Consider the following 23,374-nt stretch of genomic DNA (forward strand, 5'->3'; position numbering starts at 1 on the left):
ATAACCAGACAACACTTCACCATAACCAGACAACACCAAAGTATAACCAGACAACACTTCACCATAACCAGACAACACCAAACTATAACCAGACAGCACCTCACCATGCCCAGCCATCACTTCACCACCAACCAGACAACACCAAACTATAACTAGACAACACTTCACCATAACCAGACAACACCAAAGTATAACCAGACAACACCTCACCGTAACCAGACAATCAGTAGCCGTGTCACTACACATCACGACCTAACAACACCACACCATAACCAGACAACACTACACCTTACCACGCCCCAACCACATTAAACTATATTATACCATACCAAAATATAACATGGCCGCCCCACACCACAGCATAATCGCATCACACCTCACCACAACCTGACACCACCACATCACAACCAGACAACACAGCACCACGCCACACCTCACCACAATGTGACACCACCATACCACAACCAGACAACACAGCACAGAGCCATGGCACATCACAACCAGATAACACTATATCACACCACACCTCACAACACCATGAAATCTAAATAATTGTTTGTGAATTGTTATAATTGGCCGCGGCTTGGCCGCGTCCCGATCATCCTTTTATACACTATAAGAATGGGGGTCTGTAAGAACGAGTGAGACTGAATCTACAAGCCAGTAACACGTGATGCGCTTCCCAAGCTGTATTTTTGGGTGACAAAAAATAAAAATGTGTTCCCCCCTCGTCACTTTGTTTACTATAAAAAAATAAAAATAAAGTCCTACCGCCCCTACTTCTGAAAAATATGTGCACGAGAAACATTTAACTTTTAACACAACACAACACACCAAAACACACCACACCACACCACACCACACCCTGCCTCGTCGTACCATACCACACAACAACACACCACAACACAACATACAATAGCATACACAACCATCTCTGTCTCCCTTTCTCGGGTTGCGATTATCTCCAGACGTAATTTTCAAGTAAACTAAACTGACTCCTCTTCTCAGAACATAATTTTCAGAGACTTCGCAATACTTTCCAAAACAACATACCTTCCTGTTTTCGCAACTTGTTATTAATTCTATACTGCCCACAGTTTCGTTCAACCAGGCGATATACCCGTTGAGACAGAGCCCGAGAAACACAATTCCAACCGAGAAAGTTAAAGTAACTGAGTCCGGAATTTCTCTTTTAGTCACTTGTCCTTTGAAAAATAAATTGCAAGCTTTAAGATACAAACGACCGACGAAATTAAATTGCCTCCACTGTACGTGAAATATCAGATCTTTCCTGAGCACGAAAATGTTCTGTGAAAGAAAAGAAATACCTTGGTGTTTCAATTTGTGGAGTTAATTTCGAAAAGCTGGTTTTGTTCAGAAATACACCTGAACAAATGGATTTGTCATTACATTCGTCCATGTTGCGCCCCTATTAGCGACAAATGGGATATTTTACAACTGCATTTCATCCCTCAGACTCATTATCGTCCCTTTTCACCATTCTGAATTTTCTCATTAGGTTGGGTGTATTTCTAAAGCAATACAAAGGCTTGAAGATGGGGTCCGACTATGCAAGACAAAACACATTTGTATACCAGTGCTTTGAACCAGGTTCACTGTAACGCTTGTCACAGATAATGACAGAGACGCATTGGCTGTGTTTTAGTTAAACTTCTGATTTTAGCTTCAACATGCTTGCACGAGAGATTTTTTGGAGCCATGGTTGCGTTCTGGAAAGAATAGTAGGGTGTGGTATCATGCCATACCTTGTCATCTCGTGCCGTCCCGTGCCGCACAATACCATACAGTACTGTACCGTACTGTACCGTACTACGTCGTGCCGCGTCATACCATACCATACCCTACCGTACGACGCCATTCCATTCCTTGCCGTGCCGTGCCGTGCCGTGCCGTGCCGTGCCGTGCCGTGCCGTGCCGTGCCGTGCCGTGCCGTGCCGTGCCGTGCCGTGCCGTACTTACACCATATCGTACATTTACCGTTTTGTATCGTATCCTTTGTGCATCTTGCTACGTATGTGGCGGGAATCCGGTATGTCCACCAAATGATTTCGGTTACTCGGTTGTTGAACATCGCACCGCAATGCTCCAGCGTTATGGAGGCCGTCTGTAAATAACCGAATCTGCACCAGACCCTAGACACTCCTGTCAGCAGCATGCCCATCGATCTTTACAATTGTCATACGGTGGCATATTTCAACCAAGTCAACGAGTTTAACTTCCTGATCCCGTTAGTAAGCTCTTACCATAGGCATGGGTTAATGAAGATCACTTCCAAAACGGGTCTCGATTGCAGATCATTGTATTTGTCGGTATCATTGACTGTGCAATTCATTTTTAGACAAGCATCTAAATAGAAATACGTTTCTGAACAATTCGTTGTAAGATAGGTGACATCAGACGGTCGATAACCGTGTAGTGATAACTATGCACCACTCAAACTATAAAGTACTGGAGCGAGATCAACAGTCACCGCAGTGATATATCAACGCTCTGACACAGTGCTGCCGAAGGATAACAATACTGTCACAGGCTCACGCGTGTATCTCCTAGCAGGGGATTGCTCAGTCTGAAAGCAAACGTGCCTTTTATGAAATCAGAACTATCTTGCTAGAAGTAAGTCTTTCGATGTACTATACGTTATGTGTTGCACAGATGTTGCAATACTACAGCTGCGACAGCATGGGCTGAACTTTGATAGATGCGGCACACTGCTTATAGGCTTCCTGAGATACATACACTATGTTGGCGGCTTGAAATTCTGGATTGCTTTTGTCATTGTATATAGTACCATCCTAACTAAGAAAAAGTATCCTATTGAATGGGCCAAGGGATTGCTCGTACCACTCCATACACTATGTTGGCGGCTTGAAATTCTGGATTGCTTTTGTCATTGTATATAGTACCATCCTAACTAAGAAAAAGTATCCTATTGAATGGGCCAAGGGATTGCTCGTACCACTCCATACACTATGTTGGCGGCTTGAAATTCTGGATTGCTTTTCATCATGATGGCTTCCAACAATTGTTGCGTCATGTTTGCTATGACGTAATAATTCAATGACGTCAATAATGTCTCATTTCACAATTCATAATCATGCTGATTTTTTCTGTTCACAAACTACAAAAATTGTATTATTTTTTATTCATATACTTTTCGGAGATAAAAACTTCCAGCGACTCGCAACCATGCTGTTATAATGGTATTACAGCATGAGTCTCTCTGTGTTTTCGAAGCTCGCTTAGCTAAAGATTGTCGTACGTGCCATACATTAACATTAAATTTGCGACTGTCTTAGCGATGAGAGGGCTTGAAAAATCTAGGGTCAGGACAGTTGAAAAAAATAGAATTAAGAAATTGAAAGCGCGTGTCACCAGAGACTTTAGTAACCCTCAAATACCATGATTGGACGACTTGACAAGAAGTAGACATATATCTCCACTGGAACTCATGGCACTTATCTTCCTGCTGATCTGCTTCTTCACATGCATGAATCAGAATTTCTCATCGGATCTCACATCGTTCAATAATTGCCAAATTGCTCATGTCTCTTCACGTTTTTTTACGCTAAAAATGAAAAAGATCACCTCATCAGTGTTATTTTCAGATCATTGCATATAGATTCAGAATGGAGATAACAAACATATTCACAGGATTGAGTAGCTGCAATATTGCTGTAGTTCCAGCCCTTGTCGTCCACGTTTAACAGCTTTCGAATGCAGATGGGAATCCTCATTCTACGGGTATTCAAAAAAAGTTTCACATGGTCCTTAAATGTAAAAAGAAGTATTTCAAAAAGGTTTCTAACTTCAGTGAAAGTTTCGATCTTCCTTCTTGACAGTTCTAGCTGGGCCTTTAAGGGTGGTACAGAAGGGCAGTTCGAAAGAGAAGAGACATTGATACAGGACACACTCCAATGACAAGATTCCAAGAACATTCTAAGATACCAGTTATTCCTTCCTACATATATGTGATATATGCCGTATATTTGATCATGTTGTGTCCATAGTGACTTTTGATCAGCATTATTTGCTCAACATGACTATTCCGAAGGTACTATTGACAAGTACTATCTTGAAATGTTTTCACCCTGTTAGCGTATCAATTGCAGCGGCACTTACACTTTCACACACTCTTTGTTCGCTATATAGCAATGTGGTTTCCGTTTTCCAGCTAAACTGATACACATCAGAGTTTGATTGGTGGCTAAATGTTAGACAAACAAGAAATGGCCATTCGACGGTAAAATACTTGACACGGGTTATGTTTTTGACCTAGACTGGGTGTTTTTGTCAACTGTCTTCTGCCAACGGTGCCAACGTTCTGCCAGCGTTTGGTCAAATCATTTTTCACGCAGGTATTTTACTTTGCACGGAAGTGTATCTATCCAGACAATTCGTGAAGAGTATTTGTTAAGTCTTAGACATGAACGGATTATTTATTCGGTATCAGGTGGTCTGGGCTGCCTGACACATGACATCCTATTCCACTGCACACATCGACACACGGGGCGGTTGGATAGCCTAGTGGTTAAAGCGTTCGCTCGTCACGCAGAAGACCCGGGTTCGATTCCCCACATGGGTACAATGTGTGAAGCCCATTTTCTGGCGTCCCCCGCCGTGATATTGCTGGAATATTGCTAAAAGCGGCGTAAAACTAAACTCACTCATTCACTCACATCGACACACGCGCGGTGGTCCAGTGGATATTCTGGTTCAGACTCGAGTATTTCGAAACCGCATTTACAAAATAAAGCTAATTAACAAACAGACAAATCGTTATTGCCGCCAGACTCGGGAATCATCCTCATTGACACTAGTAAAGATCACGTTCTTGCCCATGCCCTGTGAACCTTTCTCACTACAGATGACGCCAAACATGACCCTTAGGATAACGATGTGGCGACAAATGTGTAGGACGTTTCATCACCCTTTACGACCCGAATCCTGCTGCATCAAGTCCATTTCAGGATGTGGGTGGTGTTAATAAAACGTTCTACGTCAGAGTTCTCTTTGTGGTAAAGGGTTCTTGCGTAATGAAGCTGAGTAGGTCGCGATTGTTGAGTTTTTAGGACACAAAAGGACGCTGGTCATTTGCCCCATCCATTGTAGGATGTTTAAGTGCCAGTCTCATTATAACCAAGAAGATTATCCCCAAAATGTGACAGCTTAACAATTTTGCAGGACATTTCAAAATCAAGCCGATTACTCTCTAACACTGAAATTCGCTCTCAGTTAATGAACTTTCTCACGACACGTTGAAGTTGCGAGTCGTGTGTTGTGTCGTGCAAGTCCCTTCCTTGTCAAATCAAACCAATATTCACCTTTTGCTGGTTGATCACTCTATATGATTCTAAAAATTACGTGTGTTATATCTTGCGACAGTGATTATGCATTTTGCGTCATATGGAACAGAGTTGGGTACGGACGTACACAGAAAACAACGTTGATACTTGATGCGTTTACCAGAATGCGTTATCAATGCTGTGTGCGTAAGCCTGAGGTATCGTGACCAATTTCAACGTCACATGCGCCTCACCTTCGCAGTCCAACAATCAAATCAACCAGTTCCTAAATATAATTTGGCTTAGAAAGGAGAGCAAGTTTTTCCTCATCATGACATTACACAGCGTTCTCTATATCAGCACTGTATGATGAATTTGGATATTTGATTTCATTTGAATTTGAATGAAATGTTTTAAGAGCAGCTGATAAAGTAAATGATCGATAATGCAACACGCATCCACAGCCGGGTTTGACGTTGCCGAATAGATTGAAGATCAGTTTCTTCACCTTAAAGCATTAAGTGAAATCTGAAGACTTGAAGAGGGTTTTCACCTTAGAAATCTTTCAGTCACCTGTCGGAAGTATAATACGTGTTTTAGCTTCAGGTAAAATATTATCTTTGAACCGTAATAAACCGTTCGATCGTTTTGAAAGGTTTTTGGCCCTTTCATTTTCCAAAATAAAAGGTCGGAAAACTGAACTTGTCATGAATGCTAAATATTCCTCCAAAAAATATATTCTTGATCTCCTGTTCCAGAATGGTCCATCCCTGAAGACGTGTGTAAATTACTTTTTCAGTTCACTGGGCAGAAAAACGTGCCTACACATATAATCTTCACAAAAGAAAAATTAATGAAATCCAGTGTTAGGTGATTGTGGTGCAGAATTAAGTGAAGCAGCATCACCGTGGGAGATGATAAGTTTTAATTAGGTTTCAGCCACAAATGAGAAGAATACGCCCATAAGTCTTTTGTCTCTTCTCATTACCTGTCACATGACACTAGAGAACAATACGTTTATTATTTTACTGTCGCTTTCTTATTAGATATTTTTATTTTCATTTCATACTGTTGCCGTATTTCACATGCCACTGGCTCAGGTGTGATTAGGGTCGGAGAGATATAGCTGACGTCTTGGCGTCAATCAATCTGTTGGAGTTTAACTTAATGTGGCAGTTTTTTAGGAGTGACATAAATGGTTTTAGGAGCTTTTCTTTAGTTTTTAAAACTAAACGTTTTAACTATTGTTTCACGAAACTCATATTTTACAGAGACAGCGACTTAACAGGTCTACTTCGGAATGGTAAAGTCGACTCTGTGTTTGAGTGTAGCGAGTAGCATGTCGGTTGCATTTACAGGCAAGCTAATCAATATGTATCAAACCTTGGGGCGCGGTGGGCGAGCTGACTAAAGCGCCTAGGCTAATGATCCAGCGAGTTGAAGGTATCGGGATCAGCCCACCTGTGACCGAGTGTAAAACCCTTGGAGTCGACTTTGTGTGCAGACTCGTTCAGTGTTGTCACAACCCTTAGTGCGCAGTACAGAATCCTGTGCACTTAAAATGACCCATTAGTTGGTATCTGACCAGATGGTGGCCACATAAATACGTGCATACATCTAGTTGCAGGTACGGCAACGTGCAGTAACACTGGACAAAGTACTATGAGTATGTATCCCAACCCACCAGCTGTGAAGTGGGTACCTCGATAGGATGAGAGAGCCACAACAAAATTCGCTGCGCCTATAGTTGTATACTCCCCAGGGAGTTGAGATTGATAATACGACGTGACGCTGAGACTGACATCCAATGACCGAGAGAAACAAATACCAGCGCCTTGAGCAAGCACTAGTAGCATGGATGTGTGCGCTATATAAATATCCTATCATCACCAAACCTATGCGATATGTGGTTCGTTTAAACTGAATATCCACAACAACAGGCTCCATCCTACAAGGTCATTTATGTCAAAGAATGGGAGATACCTTCTCCTTGGGCCTTGTGCGACGTATAATCTCTTTTCATTGAAAACATAAATCCAATAAAGTGATATTAAAATCTTCATAATTTTGCCTTGCCACCCGAAAATTTAAATCTCAGAATGTTATACAGCTTAGGATAAAAGTTGTTTGACAAACGATCATAAATTCAAATAGTTATTATTGCGTAATATAACTTAGATAAAAGTCGTTAAACAAACGATCATAGATTCAAGTCGCTATTATAGTGAGTGAGTGACATTGCAGCTATATCGTCACGGGAACAAGGAATAATTACATTGTAGACCAAGAAACAAAAACTAAAACCCTGTTGACGATGAACAGTAAAACCACTAATATATCACAGACATCAGTTAGTAATAATTATTAAATCTAAAACAGTTTAACAGATTAACTATAGAGGACAATACGGTATAAAACTGGGCTATGGACTGCCAACAACTGAGGGTAGATCCCACACTAGGGAAAGCTGTTATAGGTTTGTATGCACAATAAATGAAACATCGGTACACTTTCAATGCAGTCAGACTGTAGGCGAGGACACTGACTTGCTCTTTTGTAATAGTCCACTTAGCATGAGAGCGTAGTGCCGTTCTTAGACTCGACGGGGTATTAGCACGATAACGAGGGGCATGTCTTGGTGTCTTTGCACTACAACGGAGTTTTTCTGTCTCTTGTGACGAGAGGGCAGTTCCTGGTGTTAGTTTTCGCACAAGAGCACAGTACCTTACGTGGATTTACAAGAATCTTAGCTCTATAGTTAAGAGCCTTGCCTTAGTCTTGCCACTCGAGTCATATAAGTTGTCTTCCTCTTAGGATCGCAGTCAATTACCTTGTCTTAGTATCAGCACTTGAGCGCACTACTTTGCCATAGACGTTTAGCACTAACTGCGAGTATTTTGTATTAGTCCTTCATCAGTTTTTGTACCAGAGCTGAGTACGTTTTCTTAGATCTAGATTTGCAAGAGTTTTAGACTTGTAATAGTTTAAGCGTACAGCTGAGTACTTTCTCCTAGGCCTACACTTGCAAGTGTCGTAGCACTAAAACTGAGTACGTTGTCTTAGATCTAGACTTGCAAGAGCTCTAGTACTAGAGCTGAGTACTTTATCTTAGACTTGTAACACATTTCACACTTAAGTTGGGTGCTTTGTGTAGGCGTTTTAGCACAAGAGACGTGCACCTTGCCTTCGTCTAAACACAAGAGCGCCGTAACTTGTCCTGGTCCTCGCATAAGGGCGGAAAAAGTAGTTCTCTTAGATATACCACGTACCTTTTCGTAGCGACATCATTAATTTGTGAACTAGGCCCATGATGTATAATGAATACCTTTCGTTTACGTCCAACAACCCTGCTAATTTGTCATTGCTCTGCAGGTGGGCCCCCTTATCCGCCCGTTCTCCCTACCGACGACAGATGGGCTTGGTGGATGAAGCAGATCCTGACTCCTTTGATCGTTGCCATAGGAATTGGTGGGAACTGCCTTTCCTTCATCGTGATGAAAACGAGATCCTGGCGACATAAGTCCTACAGTCACTTTCTGTGTGCCTTAGCTGTGTTTGACAGCCTCACTCTGATCAACAGGGAGATCCTTCTTGTTCATGAACTCCGGGAGTACGCAGGGGATTCAGGGCTGTACGCTGGATTCTCTGACATAGCCTGTAGCATCCATAACTTCTATGAACACATGTGCTACTTGATGTCTTCGTGGCTTATTGTGTGTATGGCGATGGAGAGGGTCGTAGCGGTCTACTTTCCTTTGCGGAAGGCCTTCCTGTGCACTCCCAACGGCGCAGTAATCGTCATCCTGGTGCTAATCATGCTTCTCACCTACACCCAAGTAAGTATTATGAATTTGTCTTTTCTAACAGGTAGGGACGGTGAGGTAGCCTAGTGGTTAAAGCGACCTTTATTCACACTGAAGAACAGGGTTCGATTCTCTTGACTGGTACAATGTGCGAAGTCCATTTCTGGTTTCTCGGTCATGATGCTGCTGGCAAGCATAAACGCGACGTAAACCTTCATTCATTCACTCACTCAGCATGTGGGATCTTTTCACAAACTGAATTTTTCGTCTTTGTTTTTAAAAAGGTTAAGATATGGGTAAGAACTTCAGCAACCCATGCTTGTCATAGCGGGATCGGTTATTAAGGAAAGCTGCGTTCGTTGTCACATGCCACCGTATTTTAACTGCCTTGTTCGATGTTCATGATGATGAGATTTTCAGGTCAAGACTCAATATTTTAGGTTGAAGCTATCTCGCTTTGATATTGCAGCAAATGCACACATGTCAGCGGGAGCGAAAGCGTTTACTTTGCTTTAGACCATGTTTAGGCATGTCAGGCAAAATGAGCACATGCTGTAAAGCCCCGAATTTGAAACAATGAGAGCAAAATAGAAACTAAACCGTCTTTTTTCTGAGTGGTGCATGGCGGAGATGGCTGTTGAACACATTTCTATAAGCGACTGGTAGTCAAAACATTATCGCGAGGTGGTGTGGAATCTCCTACTTTCTTTGAAAGTGGAGGTGAGTGAAGTCCAGTGCTTTTAGTGTTTGCTTACAAACCACATGTTCGATGCCAGATCCATGTGGTGTTGCTGTGCAATATAACCGTACCGCAACAGTAAGCTTAAAAGCCTTCTAGATGTTACTCAATTCCAAAACTAGAAGAGCTTCCTTTCTGGTATCACATTAATTAATTGTGATCAATATCCCTGAGTATATATACCAACCCCGTGATTGGCTCCTCCATGGTGAGCACGTAAATGTATAAGTCGTATCAGTTACTGCATCAATTATATCAGTTAACAGATCAGTCGTGTCAATTACTGCCTCAGTTGTATCAGTTACTGTTTCAATTAATGTTTCCGTTAACACATCAGTCGTGTCAGTTAATGTATCAGCTGTATCAGTTAATTTACAGTTGTATCAGTTAATGTATCATTTGTATCAGGTAGTGTATCAGTTGTACAGAGAAGTATTAAAAGAATCATCTAATATATGAGTTACATCAGTCACTGTATCAGCTGTATCGGTTAATGTATCAGTTTCATCACTTATTGCATCAGTTAATATGTGAGCTGTATCACTCAGTGTGTGAATTGTAATAGTTAACGTATCAGTTAATGTTTTTCGTCGTGTCGGTTAATGTCTCAATCGTATCGGTTTAGCTATCAGTCTTATCAGTTTGTATATAACTTTTATCAGTCTGTGTATCAGTTGTATCAGTTAATGATTCAGTTGTTGTGTCAGTAGTAACAACTAGTTCATGAGTTGTATCAGTTAATGTATCAGTTGTATCGGTTAATGTATCACTCGCATCAGTTAATATATCAGTTTAATCAATTAGTGTATCAGTTGTGTCACTTAAAGTTTCCGTTAGTACAAATTTTGTGTCAGGTATTGTATAATTTGTATCACTTAATGTATCAGCCGTATTAGTGATACATCAGTTGTGTCATGTAATACACTAATTGTATCCGTTAATGCATCTTTTGTATCATTTAATGGATTGTATCAGGTCATGTATCAGTCGTGTCAGTTGTATGAATTAATGTATCAGTTATATCAGTTCATTTACCAGTTTTAGTGCCTAATGTATCAGTTGTATCAATTACTACATCAGCTCGATCGGTCAATGTATCAGTTGATGTATCAGTTGTATCAGTTGATGTATTAGTCGTATCAGTTGATGTATCAGTCGTGTTAGTTGGTGTATCATTTGTGTCATTTAATACATCAGTTGTATCCGTAAACGTATCAGTTGTATCAGTTACTGCATCAACTGTACCAGGTAAAGTATAAGTTATATCAGTTAATACAACAAATGTGTCAGTTAATGGATCCTTTGTATCAGGTTAAGTAACATTTGTTTCAATTACTTCATCAGTTGTATCAGTTTACGTATCAGTTGTGTCAGTTACTCAGTTAATATTATGCATCAGTTGCACCAGTCAGTGTATCACTTAATGTATGATCTGTATCAGTTACTGTATCAGTCACTCAATTCATCAGTTGTATCAGTTAATGTACCACCCATATCAGTTAATCTATCATTTGTATCAGTTAATGTACCCGCATGTATCAACAAATATCATCAGCCAAAGTATCGGCTGCACACTTAATGTATCGGGTTTATCAGTTAATGTATCAGTGGTGTAAGTTCTATCAGTTATTACACACATCAAAGGTACAAAGTGATTCCGAACCCAAGATAAAAACTACCCAATTTATTCAATCACTGTAAGAATGGTTTAAATTGACACTTCCCTCTTTCTCTCATCAATAATCATACATGTTCTTTCATGTTTCAAATCCATTACCCAGCTGTTAATGTAAAGAAACTTCAAGAGCGCTTCAAGATTGTGATTTAGCACAATGTTCAAAGAAACAAGCAATATCTCACAGGATCCAAGATAGATCTTACGTTTAAATTAAAAGCTTTAGCTTCTCTTCAAAAGTACCATAATCATGATTGATCTCACAGTGAAAATTACCTTATAATCTAAATCATGATCATGTGATCAACATGCTTCTAACTCTTGATGAACTTCGAGAAGATGACAGAATTTGTTTCATGTGAAGCAATCAGGTGAGATGAAACAGGATTTAACGTCATGTTCTAAATAAACAAAACTCCGTATTTTATTGGTTTACAAAGTTGGGTACTTGATGGGTGAATATCCGTCACTGTGTAAACTAGTGTAACTTATGGTTAAGTGACATTACATCTCTATCAACTATATCAATATTGACTATGTCACAAGTAAGTGCAGTTTTGAAAGAGCTTCACTAGGTGTAATGTAGTGTTCTTTCTTTCCTCTGTGGCGTTGAATTGTTTGTTTTTCTTGAAATATTCGAAAACAGCATAAAGACACCGTCTGCTTTGTCAAATAACTCCCACAGTCGCTTGTTTTGGATCTAATCTTACGTATAAAAGAAAGTACTCACATGGTGATATGCGATTAATTTTCAAACCAGAACGTCAGTATCTTCATTTGTGTTCTAAAAGTGACGAGTATAGTGCATGTGTTGCCAAAAGTGATATCTTTGCCAGCGTCTATATATTTTTTGTAAGTGCCTTTGTTGTCACTTACTAGTGACGAACATTGGATACGTGTAGCCAGAACACCTCAGGTATAATGGGCGTAGGGTAGTCTTGTAGTCCTCTAGTCCTAGAGTAGTCTAGTAGTAAAAGCATTCGCTCGTCACGCGAAATGCACGGGTTCAATTCTCCATATGGTTATTATGTGGGAAGCTCGTTCTGGTGTCCCCCATCCCATTGCTTAACTCACTCACTACCAGGAGGGTGGAGGTTAGACATATCGTGACTATGGGTGTTGTATATTCAAAATAAACTTAGGCAATAAATAACATCTGTCAACGAAAGACATAAATTTTTCGAGATTAGCGCGGATGCAAAGTAGAATACAGACATGAAACACTATTTCTACACAACAAATAACATAAATATTGGGTTTTAGACAGCCAACAACTGAAGATAGATCACCATACTAAGGAGCATCGGGATGGAGATGAAAGGAGAGTCGGTACCACGATCAGAAGCTCCTGTCGTGCCCAAGGGGCGGAACTCCTCCCTGACTGTGAAACTACTTAATATATGTCGCTATATTAATAATGGAAGTTAATTCACAATTACAGTTATCATACATCCGGACAACGAACGATACGTCCAAAAGGCACTCCGATGACCTCGGTTGATACAACACTTTATCATCTCGATATAAGCCAAACGTCGAGGATATTTACCAATTGTAGCCATACTGTCTGCGATGGTAGACAGTGAGGATATTGTATTGCAGGCGTGTATGACAGAGCACGTTCAACCTAGACAATATCTGGTAAGGAGTTTATTAAAGTACAGTGTTTACGACAAGAAGATAACGAAGATATTGTGATACAGGAAATTTGCAATTCTAATCACGAGACAAACAGAAGAGAGTGCCTAGTCTCTATTAATCAAAGCCTTCAAGAAACTGACAATCATATGCAATGGACATCTCCAGTACATTTGGGCTATGTAGTATGTTCACAGGTAACTGGAAAATCGGCACAAGAGGTGTAAGAATCTGCTGTAGAAATCAAACACTTTCGTTTGAGAGTGAATGAGTGCGTGAGTGAGTGAGTGAGTGTGTGAGTGCGTTTGTCTCTCGCTTAACTACATTCCAAGTAAATATAACATAAGTTGCCATCATTCTGACTTCATATGCATTTCAAAGTACACATGACTGCGGATAATTTCTGATGATTTAGAGTGAGTAGGGGTTTACGTCGTGGTTAGGAATATCCAAGCTATATCCCTAACATGTGGTTGTTAAACGGTTATAAAAGCGAGGGAATATGGATTGTGATCCCCCTGAAGATCCAGCTCTACAGAAGGAGGTGATTCCCAAGGAGAGCTAGCTTTACAGAAAGAGGTGATCCCCAAGGAGAGCTAACTCTACAGAAAGAGGTGTCGCTGAAGCATCAACATTGGCCTACTGAACGCTTGACATTTTATGAACGATTCATGTTCGTTCCGGGAACTATTATTAGCAGTTCAGCTTCCAACAACGACCAAGATCTTGCCATTAATTCCTCTTTTAGGATACTTGTGTTGTGGGATATTTTATTGGTCAAAACGTTTGCTCGTGATGACTAGGACCTGAATTCGATTCCACAATGTGCACTGTGTACTTCGAAATCCATATGAATGTGGATGTTTGCTTTAGTCGTCCTGGACTCTCTCTCTCCCTTTCTCTCACCCTCAGATAAAGCTATGCGATCATCGGGATATAATAGACAAAACTATCATCTTCGTCCTCAGCACAATGACTGGGATATTGTTAAGTGCGGTTAAACAAAACGCCAAACCACCGCCCAAGCTAAACCAAAGTCTGGTATTCATCATCCCCTGACAATCACGTGAGAATTCAGAATTCTCAGAAGCCACTTCATATAGGACAATTGCTGCAGAGATGATCCTCAAGGGATTTTCCCGTGTCTGACATACTACAAGTAGATTAATTTCAGTTCAGGCTAGCGTCAACAGGTCACAAATGAGTTGGGGAATTAGAAAAATCAAACTCGTCAAGTCTAGAGCTGTCACAATATACTTTAGAGGGATTTCTTCAGACTGAATAATACAGTCAAGTGAGTGGTATAACGGCGTTTATTTTTGGTTGTGTCGGAGTCTGTATATAAATGTTAGAGGTTGTTCGCTGTGAGATATTTTTGGTCATGCAGTTGTAAAGGGTATAACAGTTGCGGGGACGTATCGGGACGAAACTTAATATCACACACAACACCCTTCCCCCCACCCCCCACCCCCGCAGAAAAAAAATAAATAAAAATAACAACAATTGATAATAGGACACCGCCACCACCTCCACCTCCACCCCCACCACCACCCCTACCCCCCTCCACCCGCACCATGTTTGCACGTAATGTTTGTTTAACATATTTGATGAAAAAAATCAGTCTAGGCCAAGTGTTACTCGACAATGCAAACGTACTCTGTACCTAGAAGCAATTTTAATTTTCTTTATTTAGCATTTGTCTCTGAAAAAGATACTTCCGGGAATAGCTGGTTAATGCAACAATTCTTTCTTGATTTCTCTGAAGGAGAGACCCTTGTCACCAACGTTTCGTAACAAGACATTGTTCAAGAACGCTTTAACAGGGAGCTGTATTTATTTTGCAGAAGTGTTCAAGATGAAAAGGATATGGGCTATTGCTGACATGCAGTTTGTAAGTGTTTTGGGTTCAAACTGAGGATCTAAACAATAATTTTGTCAATTATGGAAGTAGCATTCACTTTACGTTCAAACGTATTTTGACAACCAAGACTGTTGCACATTCCTTTGTGATGACTGTAAGTGGACCATCACATGGACAATATATCAGTCATACGAGAAACACAAGTTTTAAAAATAAGCAAAACACCTTTATAGAACAAAGTCATCCTCAAAAACGTATTCATTTCAGTATTTACAACTTAGAATAGAAACACTAACAGTTTCCAGAATTGCCTTGAACAGTACTGTTTACAGTCTATGAAATTCCAAATTCATACACTAGTTATTAATAATGAACGTATTGTCAACATTGCACCGTATATATTGAAAACGTGTGGCAGGTACAGTTACATTGAAAACGTGTGAAAGATACAGTTACTTTCAATAATGAGGGACACTAACGTCAATTAAAAGCGTCATTCTAAGGTTTGTCTTACATGTCGTTACAGTCTCTGGTAAGCTTAATTTCATAGGTGCCATTAAATGGTCTATGATAAAAGAGGTTGTGGTCTGTCTTAGGTTTTATTAAGTGTAACATAACTGGCATTAATGTTTGAATTCTCAAAACTGCTGTCATAGTAAGGTAAAAGCGTCATTACGGTCATCGTCGATAACCTCTAGGTTATGCGTTACGATAAATCTACCCTATATAGTGGATGCATCTACGGTTGTGCCCAGTGATTTTATTACCTCCAACTGTAAGCAATCAGCTAAGCCGCCATTACAATCGCACTTGCAAATATCACTAAAGATAGTTGTCGCAGCCGCGAAGATTTGTTTGCAGTGCGACAAATGGATAGGGCCGAAAACATAGGCAAGAATTCTTTCTACCTCTTTCAGAGTACCTACGAGTGCCACATATTAATAGTTTATTGTTTTTAAACTAAAATAAACCTCGCGCCCCTACTCGTTTTTTTTATGCAAAACGTTTTGGCAATTTGGCCAACTAGTTTCATATACCTTTTCCACAAGGGATCTGCTATTATTCTGTAATGGTCAAATAGGCCATTGTTCCACCTGTTTAGCTGCCTGAAATAGCTCCGAATGAAGCTAATGAAAGCTAATGCTCATTTACTTGTTTGTGTCCACATTAGTGTGAGGCGGGTGAATTAATCTTCCTTTTTATGCCGATCAATAGGGCAATATTGCATCCTTTGCTGTCTATATTTTACTGCCTTTGAGGTTCAATGAATCATGCTGTTTCTTTGATATGTTTCCTAAAAGCATCGCACAACTCTTGCATGAGATGTCTTTGGTCAGTGTTAATCAGTTCAAACCCCAGGAAAGTTATAAGGAGACGTCTGTGTTTGACGTTAGAAGGATTACGCCTTATTTGGGCGTATGGAGAACCACTGTGTTATCAGAAACTATTCATCACATTGATGTGTAACATATGTTAACATTGTGTGATTAGGAGGACAACTAATCTCTTCAACATAAACCCTCAGTGTTTGATAAAAAACAGATTAGATGCTTTTACTGCAATATCCGTCTTATGAAAAATATCTTTCTGCCTTGTGTGAGATAATACTCGGGTTATTGTGCGTGGTGGGCGAGCTGGCTAAAGTGCCAGGCTAATGATCCAGCGAGGTTGTGGTGTCGAGATCGAGCCCATCTGTTACCTGTGTAAAACATGGCGTCAACGTGGTGTGCAGACTCTTTCCGTGTTGTTACGACCTCTAGTGTACAGTACACAACTCTGTGAGCCCATGAATCCATTGGTGCAGGACCATATGAATACGTGCAAGCACCTATTTACGGGGACAGCAACTTAGACAAAGTACTACAATTAAAGATATTTAGTAGATTTATCGGAGTCAATCAATGTTGATATGATATTATTGAATGCTTTCAGAGGACATCGCCATTTGCACTGTCTTAAAAACATAGTTATTTGGAATGTAGTCGTTTTTGAAAGATGATTGGTGTACGACATGTAATTTGCATGTATACGATTTTCATTTCAAACCAACGACTAGAAACAAACACTAACAAATGTGTGATGCAAGATGAATGTCAAAATAAGTGTTGTAAGTGATTTAGTGACCTTCTAGAAAAAAAACCCGTCAAAACCAAGAATGGGATCACATCATGCTTTGTGTTTAGGGGTGGTAATAGAGGGAAATGGTAGTGCGTTCATAAGATGTCTGTCCCTGAAACGTTTGTTAACGTTTATACTTCCTATTCAAATTGAAAGTTCAGGTTCCCCTGCTATTTTTGAAGAGTATATACTGGAGGCTGTAAGAGTTATATACTTCCAAAGGAGTGGAGATTGATAATACGATGTGCCCGTTGAGATTGATACCAGCCGATTGAAGGAAATAATTACAAGCGCCTGGTTGCGTGGATATGTGTGCTATATAAACAACCTGTAATAATAATATGATAATTACTAAATCACTATTCAGATCGCCGTGCTCCCATTCAGGGAACATGCATAAAAAAGAGAATTCAGTCTCACATCCAACCAAGTCAATATCCTTTCGAAGCAAGTTGCAAGGGTCTTTTCAGATGCATATTGCGTGAGCTAACAGATCAGAACCATCACCTTGACAGATGTAAGATCAATAGTATAATTGTCATGCTGATACATCAAATACATCATTGGACTCCAGCTTTTATGACTGACTGGTGTGCACTTGATATCTATGTAATTGAAATAAATGTTAAAGTTCGAACGAAAGGAGCAAGCATATTTGCTTTTCTTTAATCATTGCTTTGTATGATTCTTCAAAGTGAAAGTTTACTCGTCTGTCACATGGAATGTTTCTGTAATTGAACACTGTTCATGGACTTTTTCACCATGTTTCATCGCAAATGCGTTTCTCGAACATGTGTTTCTATTCCTTTTATGTATAAAATCGTTAGTAGGTTTCGCAATTTCAAGCACTGAAAATAAAGCCTGACAGGAAATTCAAAAACAGATTTAAACCATGGTGTTCAGTAACGAACAAACATGCGTCTTGCCCTGCTAGTAGATACACACGGTGAAGCGCAGCTAAAACACATATGCTTCTTTTCAACGCGGCACATTTCGCTACAGTATATTTATAAACCTTTGCTGAATATCAAACACAAATATGTATCCCTGCATAAAGGCACAATTCAAAGAAATGTGTCGAAATCTTTGCAGAATCAACGAGCTACAGAGAATACACTTCTGACCTCAAATATTTAACTCTTCAACTAGGCTCAATTCACCGGAAACCTTTGCTGAATAACCTCTGAAAAATGCTCTACGAACGTTCTCTGGTCACATAAGGTCGTAAAAGTACGACAAAATTTGTGTACGTGTAAGCAGATTTCGTTTCCATGACAGAAATGTCAGTGACTTGTACAGGAAGCTACTGTGCGATAAACTTTGGAATTTGCTCCAATGTCCCAGCACATTTACTGCAAGACAAAACGTACGCATAAAGAACTTGTTGATTTATTTTTGACAACGTTTCTGTACAAGGTCTTGCCCCTTCGTTGTCCAGACACGTTGTCAAAAATAAATCAAGAAGTTGTTATTTATAAGATTTGTCTTGTATTACCACACCAACCTATAAATGCCTTTGGAGAAACCCTGGATATTTAGTCATGTTTTTGCGGTTGACCAATAATGTAACATCATTTTCCTTAACAGCAAAATGAATATTTTTTTCATATTTCTATTAGGCTGATCTTGGATATTACAAGAGGCTACAACACGTGAGGTTCCTTAGTCGAATCATCTGTTGTTATCATACCTGGTATCAACCTGCACTCTGGCAGGGATCATACAGATCCATCGAATTATAGACCGATATCTGTAACCAGCTGTGTCTGTAAAACCATGCAATGGACGGTGAATAATAGAGTAACTTGGTATCTTGAAACCAATAACCCGATCACAAATATCCAATGTGGTTTCAGGAAAAATCGAAGTACCATTGGCTATTTGGTATGTTTAGAATCCTTCGTGAAAAATGCTATGGTCAATAAACAACATGCAGTATCGATTTTCTTTGATCTCGAGAAAGTTTATGACACGACCTGGAAGCATGGTATTTTGAAGGATTTACATGATTTTGGATTGAGAGGTCGCTTGCTTCTTTTTACATCACATTTTCTGAAAGACAGTCAATTTCAAGTACGAGTAGGTTCAACCCTGTCTGATCATTATAATCAGAATCAGGGTGTACCTCAGGGCAGTATTTTGTCTGTCACTTTATTTAGTGTTAAGGTCAACAGTTTATCCAAGGTTTTAAAGGATTCAACTGATGGATCACTATTTGTGTACGATTACGGCAATTACAGTTGTGTTTAAATGAAAAATAAATGGTGTCTTGAAAATGGCTTTAAATTTTCTAAATCTAAAACAAATTGTATACATTTTTGTAGAAAATATAAGCCGCATAAGGACCCTGAACTATCTTTAAATGGCACTCCCATCAAAGTTGTCAAGGAGGCCAAGTTCCTGGGTTTAATTTTCGATTCCCATGTAACCTTCTTACCCCATATTAAATCCCTTAAAGTTAAATACCTGAAGGCACTAGATTTGTTGAAAGTTGTTTCCAACTCAAAGTGGGGAGGGGATCAAACTTCCCTTTTACACCTATATCGATCACTGGTCCGTTCAAAACTCGATTATGGGTCCATCGTATATGGTGGAGCCTGCAAAAGCAGCCTGAAACTTCTTGATTCTGTCCACCATCAAGGCTTAGGACTTTGTTTTGGGTCTTTCAGAACTTCACCTATTGACAGTCTTTACGTTGAGGCCGATGAACCATCTCTTGCGTAACGCCGTATATAATTATCCTTACAATACATTACTAAATTATACTCTTATGAATCTAACCCTGCATATAAATGTGTGTTCAATGCACTTTATGAGGATTTGTACAATAAGAAGTCTTCTCTCGTTCCACCTCTAGGGCACAGAACTAAACTCTTTCTTTCTTTGGTCGGCATTGAGCTGGACAACATAGCTCCCTCTTGTCTTCTTTCTTCTCCTTGGCAGTTGGTTAGGCCACAAGTCGACCTAACATTAAGTTCATTTTTAAAAAATTCGAAACTGATGAATTAGAGTATAAACAAGAATATCATCAATTAAAAACTAAATATAGCAATTACAAACCCTTATTTACGGATGGTTCCAAGAACGGTGTTGCAGTAGCTTGTGCCACTGTCACTGGATCCAGAACAATATCTTCTAGACTTCCAGATAACAGCCCTATTTTTACTGCAGAAGCAAACGCCTTAAATATATTCAAGGTCTTAAATATATTCAAGGACTCGTATAGTAACTCACTCACTCACTATCATCCTGCACAGACATTAACCTGACTGTGTACAGCTTACAGTGTCACTCCTACGATGAAGGGTATGAATTAGTCCGAAATGACATTTTGGAAGATGTGGTTGTTATCGCTATAATACAGTGGAAGTTGTCAAAACCGGCATCTGTCCAATCTTGCAAGCTGCCAACACCAGCATAAAATCTCATTCCTGTCTCTATCTTGAAGATTTATCAGCAGCTCTACAATCCGGCACGTTGTCCAACCTGGATTGGTCGATCAGTCCTGGTGAGTGCCGGTTTAGACAACTTCCACTGTAACTTCTTTTTCACACAACTTCCACTTACGTACATTATTTGTTCCCCTACGGTACACTATTGTAGGTTCGTTTCTGATGTAAACAATACTGTGAAGTGACGTAAAGACACCTTCACGGGCAGCATAGGCAAAACATAAAGTGAAAACAACATCTTACTTCTAAATTCATCAATGCTGTAGGACCGTAACATAACGTGTTTCACTATTTTCCTTTTATTCTCAATGGAGTCAGTCTCAGGAAATAATTGATGCAAAGCATTGGTTGTGGGAATCGGGCGCTGGTTAATAATAGTTGAACCATGGGCCGCCGGCTACCCATAGTGTTTGTTTTCCCTTATTTATTGATCTACTGATAAGAACGAAAATAATAATATACCTAAGAAATATGTCGCATCATTCACATTATCAACATTACTCAACTTTTCTCAGCTCTCAAAATGGCCCACGGATAACCAAGGGAAAGTCAAGTCTAATCCGTTGAGTAGATGTACAAATCACTAAAGGCCGTCTGTGGTGCGACTACCAAGTCCAATAATCAAGTGGATGTCCCCTTAACTCTCACATGCCTGTCGACGGTATAGATGTCTTAGACGTCTATTAGGCTATCGGGCAGGTTGTGTCACCATTTATTGATGACTCTTGTTACGAGATTGAGAGATAAGGCACCATCTACGGAAACGCAAGTGGTGATCGTAAAGGGGTTCAGGACTGAGTCAAATGATAGTCCTTCTTCCATGAATGTGGCGTTGCATATATTCTGTCAAGCTTTAAATAATCTATATAAATACTCCGACTTTTCGGCATGATCATGAAGTGATGACTTACGAAAGAATATGCAGGGTCCAAACTTTCATTTCCAGACTACCATAAGTTTGAGTGAGTGGGTGAGTGAGTGAGTTAAAATGTCCCGTCACATCGGCAATATTTCATCCACATCGTGACGAGAACAATTAATTTTATACAGAGCTATAAATGACGTTTGTGTCGAAACTCGAACACCTGGAAGCATGTATTTTTATTTTTATTTTTGCTTCTTCTAAAGTCGGAACTTGTTGAATGCACGTAGTGTTTTACTCCCCATGTATGTCATGAACTACTCCCATAAACCTCTGTTCTTCTTCCTCAGGTGTTCCGGTTTTTCATGGTGGGCAAGATAGACGACAAGTGCGTGGCCTTCACCGACTACCTCACCGTGTACACATCGCTTCACGTCTACCTCTACCAGTTCACGCTCATCTTCATCCTACCGGTTGTTACAGTTCTCACATGTAACATCCTTGTGCTTTTCAAGATATACAGGGTGATGAAGCCTCGAAGTCCAAACGGAACAACCCTTTCCAGGTCCCGGAGAAACGTTGCTAAGACCCACAAAACCACTCTGATGTTGCTAACAATATCATTTGTGTACGTCATCACATTGTTCCCATCCGTGGTGGTGTCAATCATCGTTCATGTTGCCATAGCAACTAGATACACAGGCATGAGGGAACTGTTTATGAGGATACGTCCCCTGACAGATCTGTTTGAGTTGTGCTCGGACTTGAATTATTGTTCAAACTTCTTTATTTACATTTTGTCAGGAAAAATGTTCAGATATGAGCTTCGGAGAATATTCGCCTTTGAACGGAGCACTGCGCTGACAGCGACATCCAAAGCTAGGGATGAAATGGCTCTTGTGTGACGGAACCTTTTTAACTCTCAATATGTGATTTCAGAACAACGTCAGAATGTGTTCTCTTAGAGCATTCCGTGACGACCACGGTGGCAAAATATCTCTAGCTGAGTCGATTGTCAAACTTGTGTAACGGACCGATAGTCTGATACTCAAGTTTGGTATAATATTTCTTTGTTTTGTGGGTGTAATGGGTTTATTTAAAAATTAAGTTCAATGAATATTATAACGTAAATATTTAAAAATATATATTAATATAAAGACGACACTTTTCTTCATTCATCATGTTTTATATCTGTACAAAAAAGACTCTATTCAGCTTAATCTTCATCTATTCTTGCTCAGTTCATAAAGATGTTTTTATACCTTCAATCACTGAGCCAATATACTCTCTCTATAAACAAACAAAAGGTCGAGGGCTCAATGTGGTCTGTTTGGAACATGTTTCTTTGAGTCTTCGACTAGGAAGTAGCAGGTTGGAATAGCTGGTTTGTTTCAGTATACCATTGTTACAGGGGATAGACTCACAACTGAGAAACAATTATTCAACAATTTGCCCACAGTGCTGGACATCTTGGAGCTTGGTACTGGACATGAAGATGATTACCGGTATGAGCCATATTTGTGTGTATCGTGAAAAGTGAAAAATCGTGTCAATGTGATAATGTGACCCGCGCCATTACGTATGACACATGCTGTATTCTGAAATATTGTCGATGTCTCCATTACCAGCAGTGATGTACAAAGTCACCTGTCATCTCTTTTTTCACATTAGACCCATGAAGGTCCCGGGGTAGAGTTGGCCCGCCCTCAGAAACCCATGCTTGCCATAAAAGGCCATTATGCCTGTCCGAAGCTTGACAGGCAAATAACGGGATCGGCTGGTCAGACTTGCTGACTTGGTTGACAGATGTCATCGGTTGCTATTTGCGCAGATCGATGCTCATGCTGTTGATCACAGGATTGCTTGTTCCAGACTGGATTATATACAAGCCCGCCGTCGTATAGCTGGAATAATACTGACTGA

General features: G+C 39.9%; 1 protein-coding gene across 1 annotated transcript; it reads left to right on the top strand.

Annotated features, from left to right (window-relative positions):
- The first annotated feature begins 7,727 nt into the window (after positions 1–7,727).
- LOC137259422 (FMRFamide peptide receptor frpr-18-like) lies at positions 7,728–22,356 on the top strand. Its single transcript, XM_067797083.1, has 3 exons — positions 7,728–7,779; positions 8,676–9,139; positions 21,802–22,356. The coding sequence occupies exons 1-3, from the start codon at positions 7,728–7,730 to the stop codon at positions 22,354–22,356; spliced, it is 1,071 nt and encodes a 356-aa protein (XP_067653184.1).
- The last annotated feature ends 1,018 nt before the right edge of the window (positions 22,357–23,374 follow it).

The sequence above is a fragment of the Haliotis asinina genome, chromosome 13 (genome assembly GCF_037392515.1).
Source record: "Haliotis asinina isolate JCU_RB_2024 chromosome 13, JCU_Hal_asi_v2, whole genome shotgun sequence".
NCBI lineage: Eukaryota > Metazoa > Mollusca > Gastropoda > Lepetellida > Haliotidae > Haliotis > Haliotis asinina.

Bases quoted from the DNA above. Each gene is read 5' to 3' on its own strand.
- LOC137259422 (XM_067797083.1), top strand. From the start codon at position 7,728: ATGGACTGCCAACAACTGAGGGTAGATCCCACACTAGGGAAAGCTGTT. The intron at 7,780-8,675 runs GTTTGTATGCAC...ATTGCTCTGCAG, and splicing joins ACTAGGGAAAGCTGTTATAG to GTGGGCCCCCTTATCCGCCC. The intron at 9,140-21,801 runs GTAAGTATTATG...CTTCTTCCTCAG, and splicing joins TGCTTCTCACCTACACCCAA to GTGTTCCGGTTTTTCATGGT.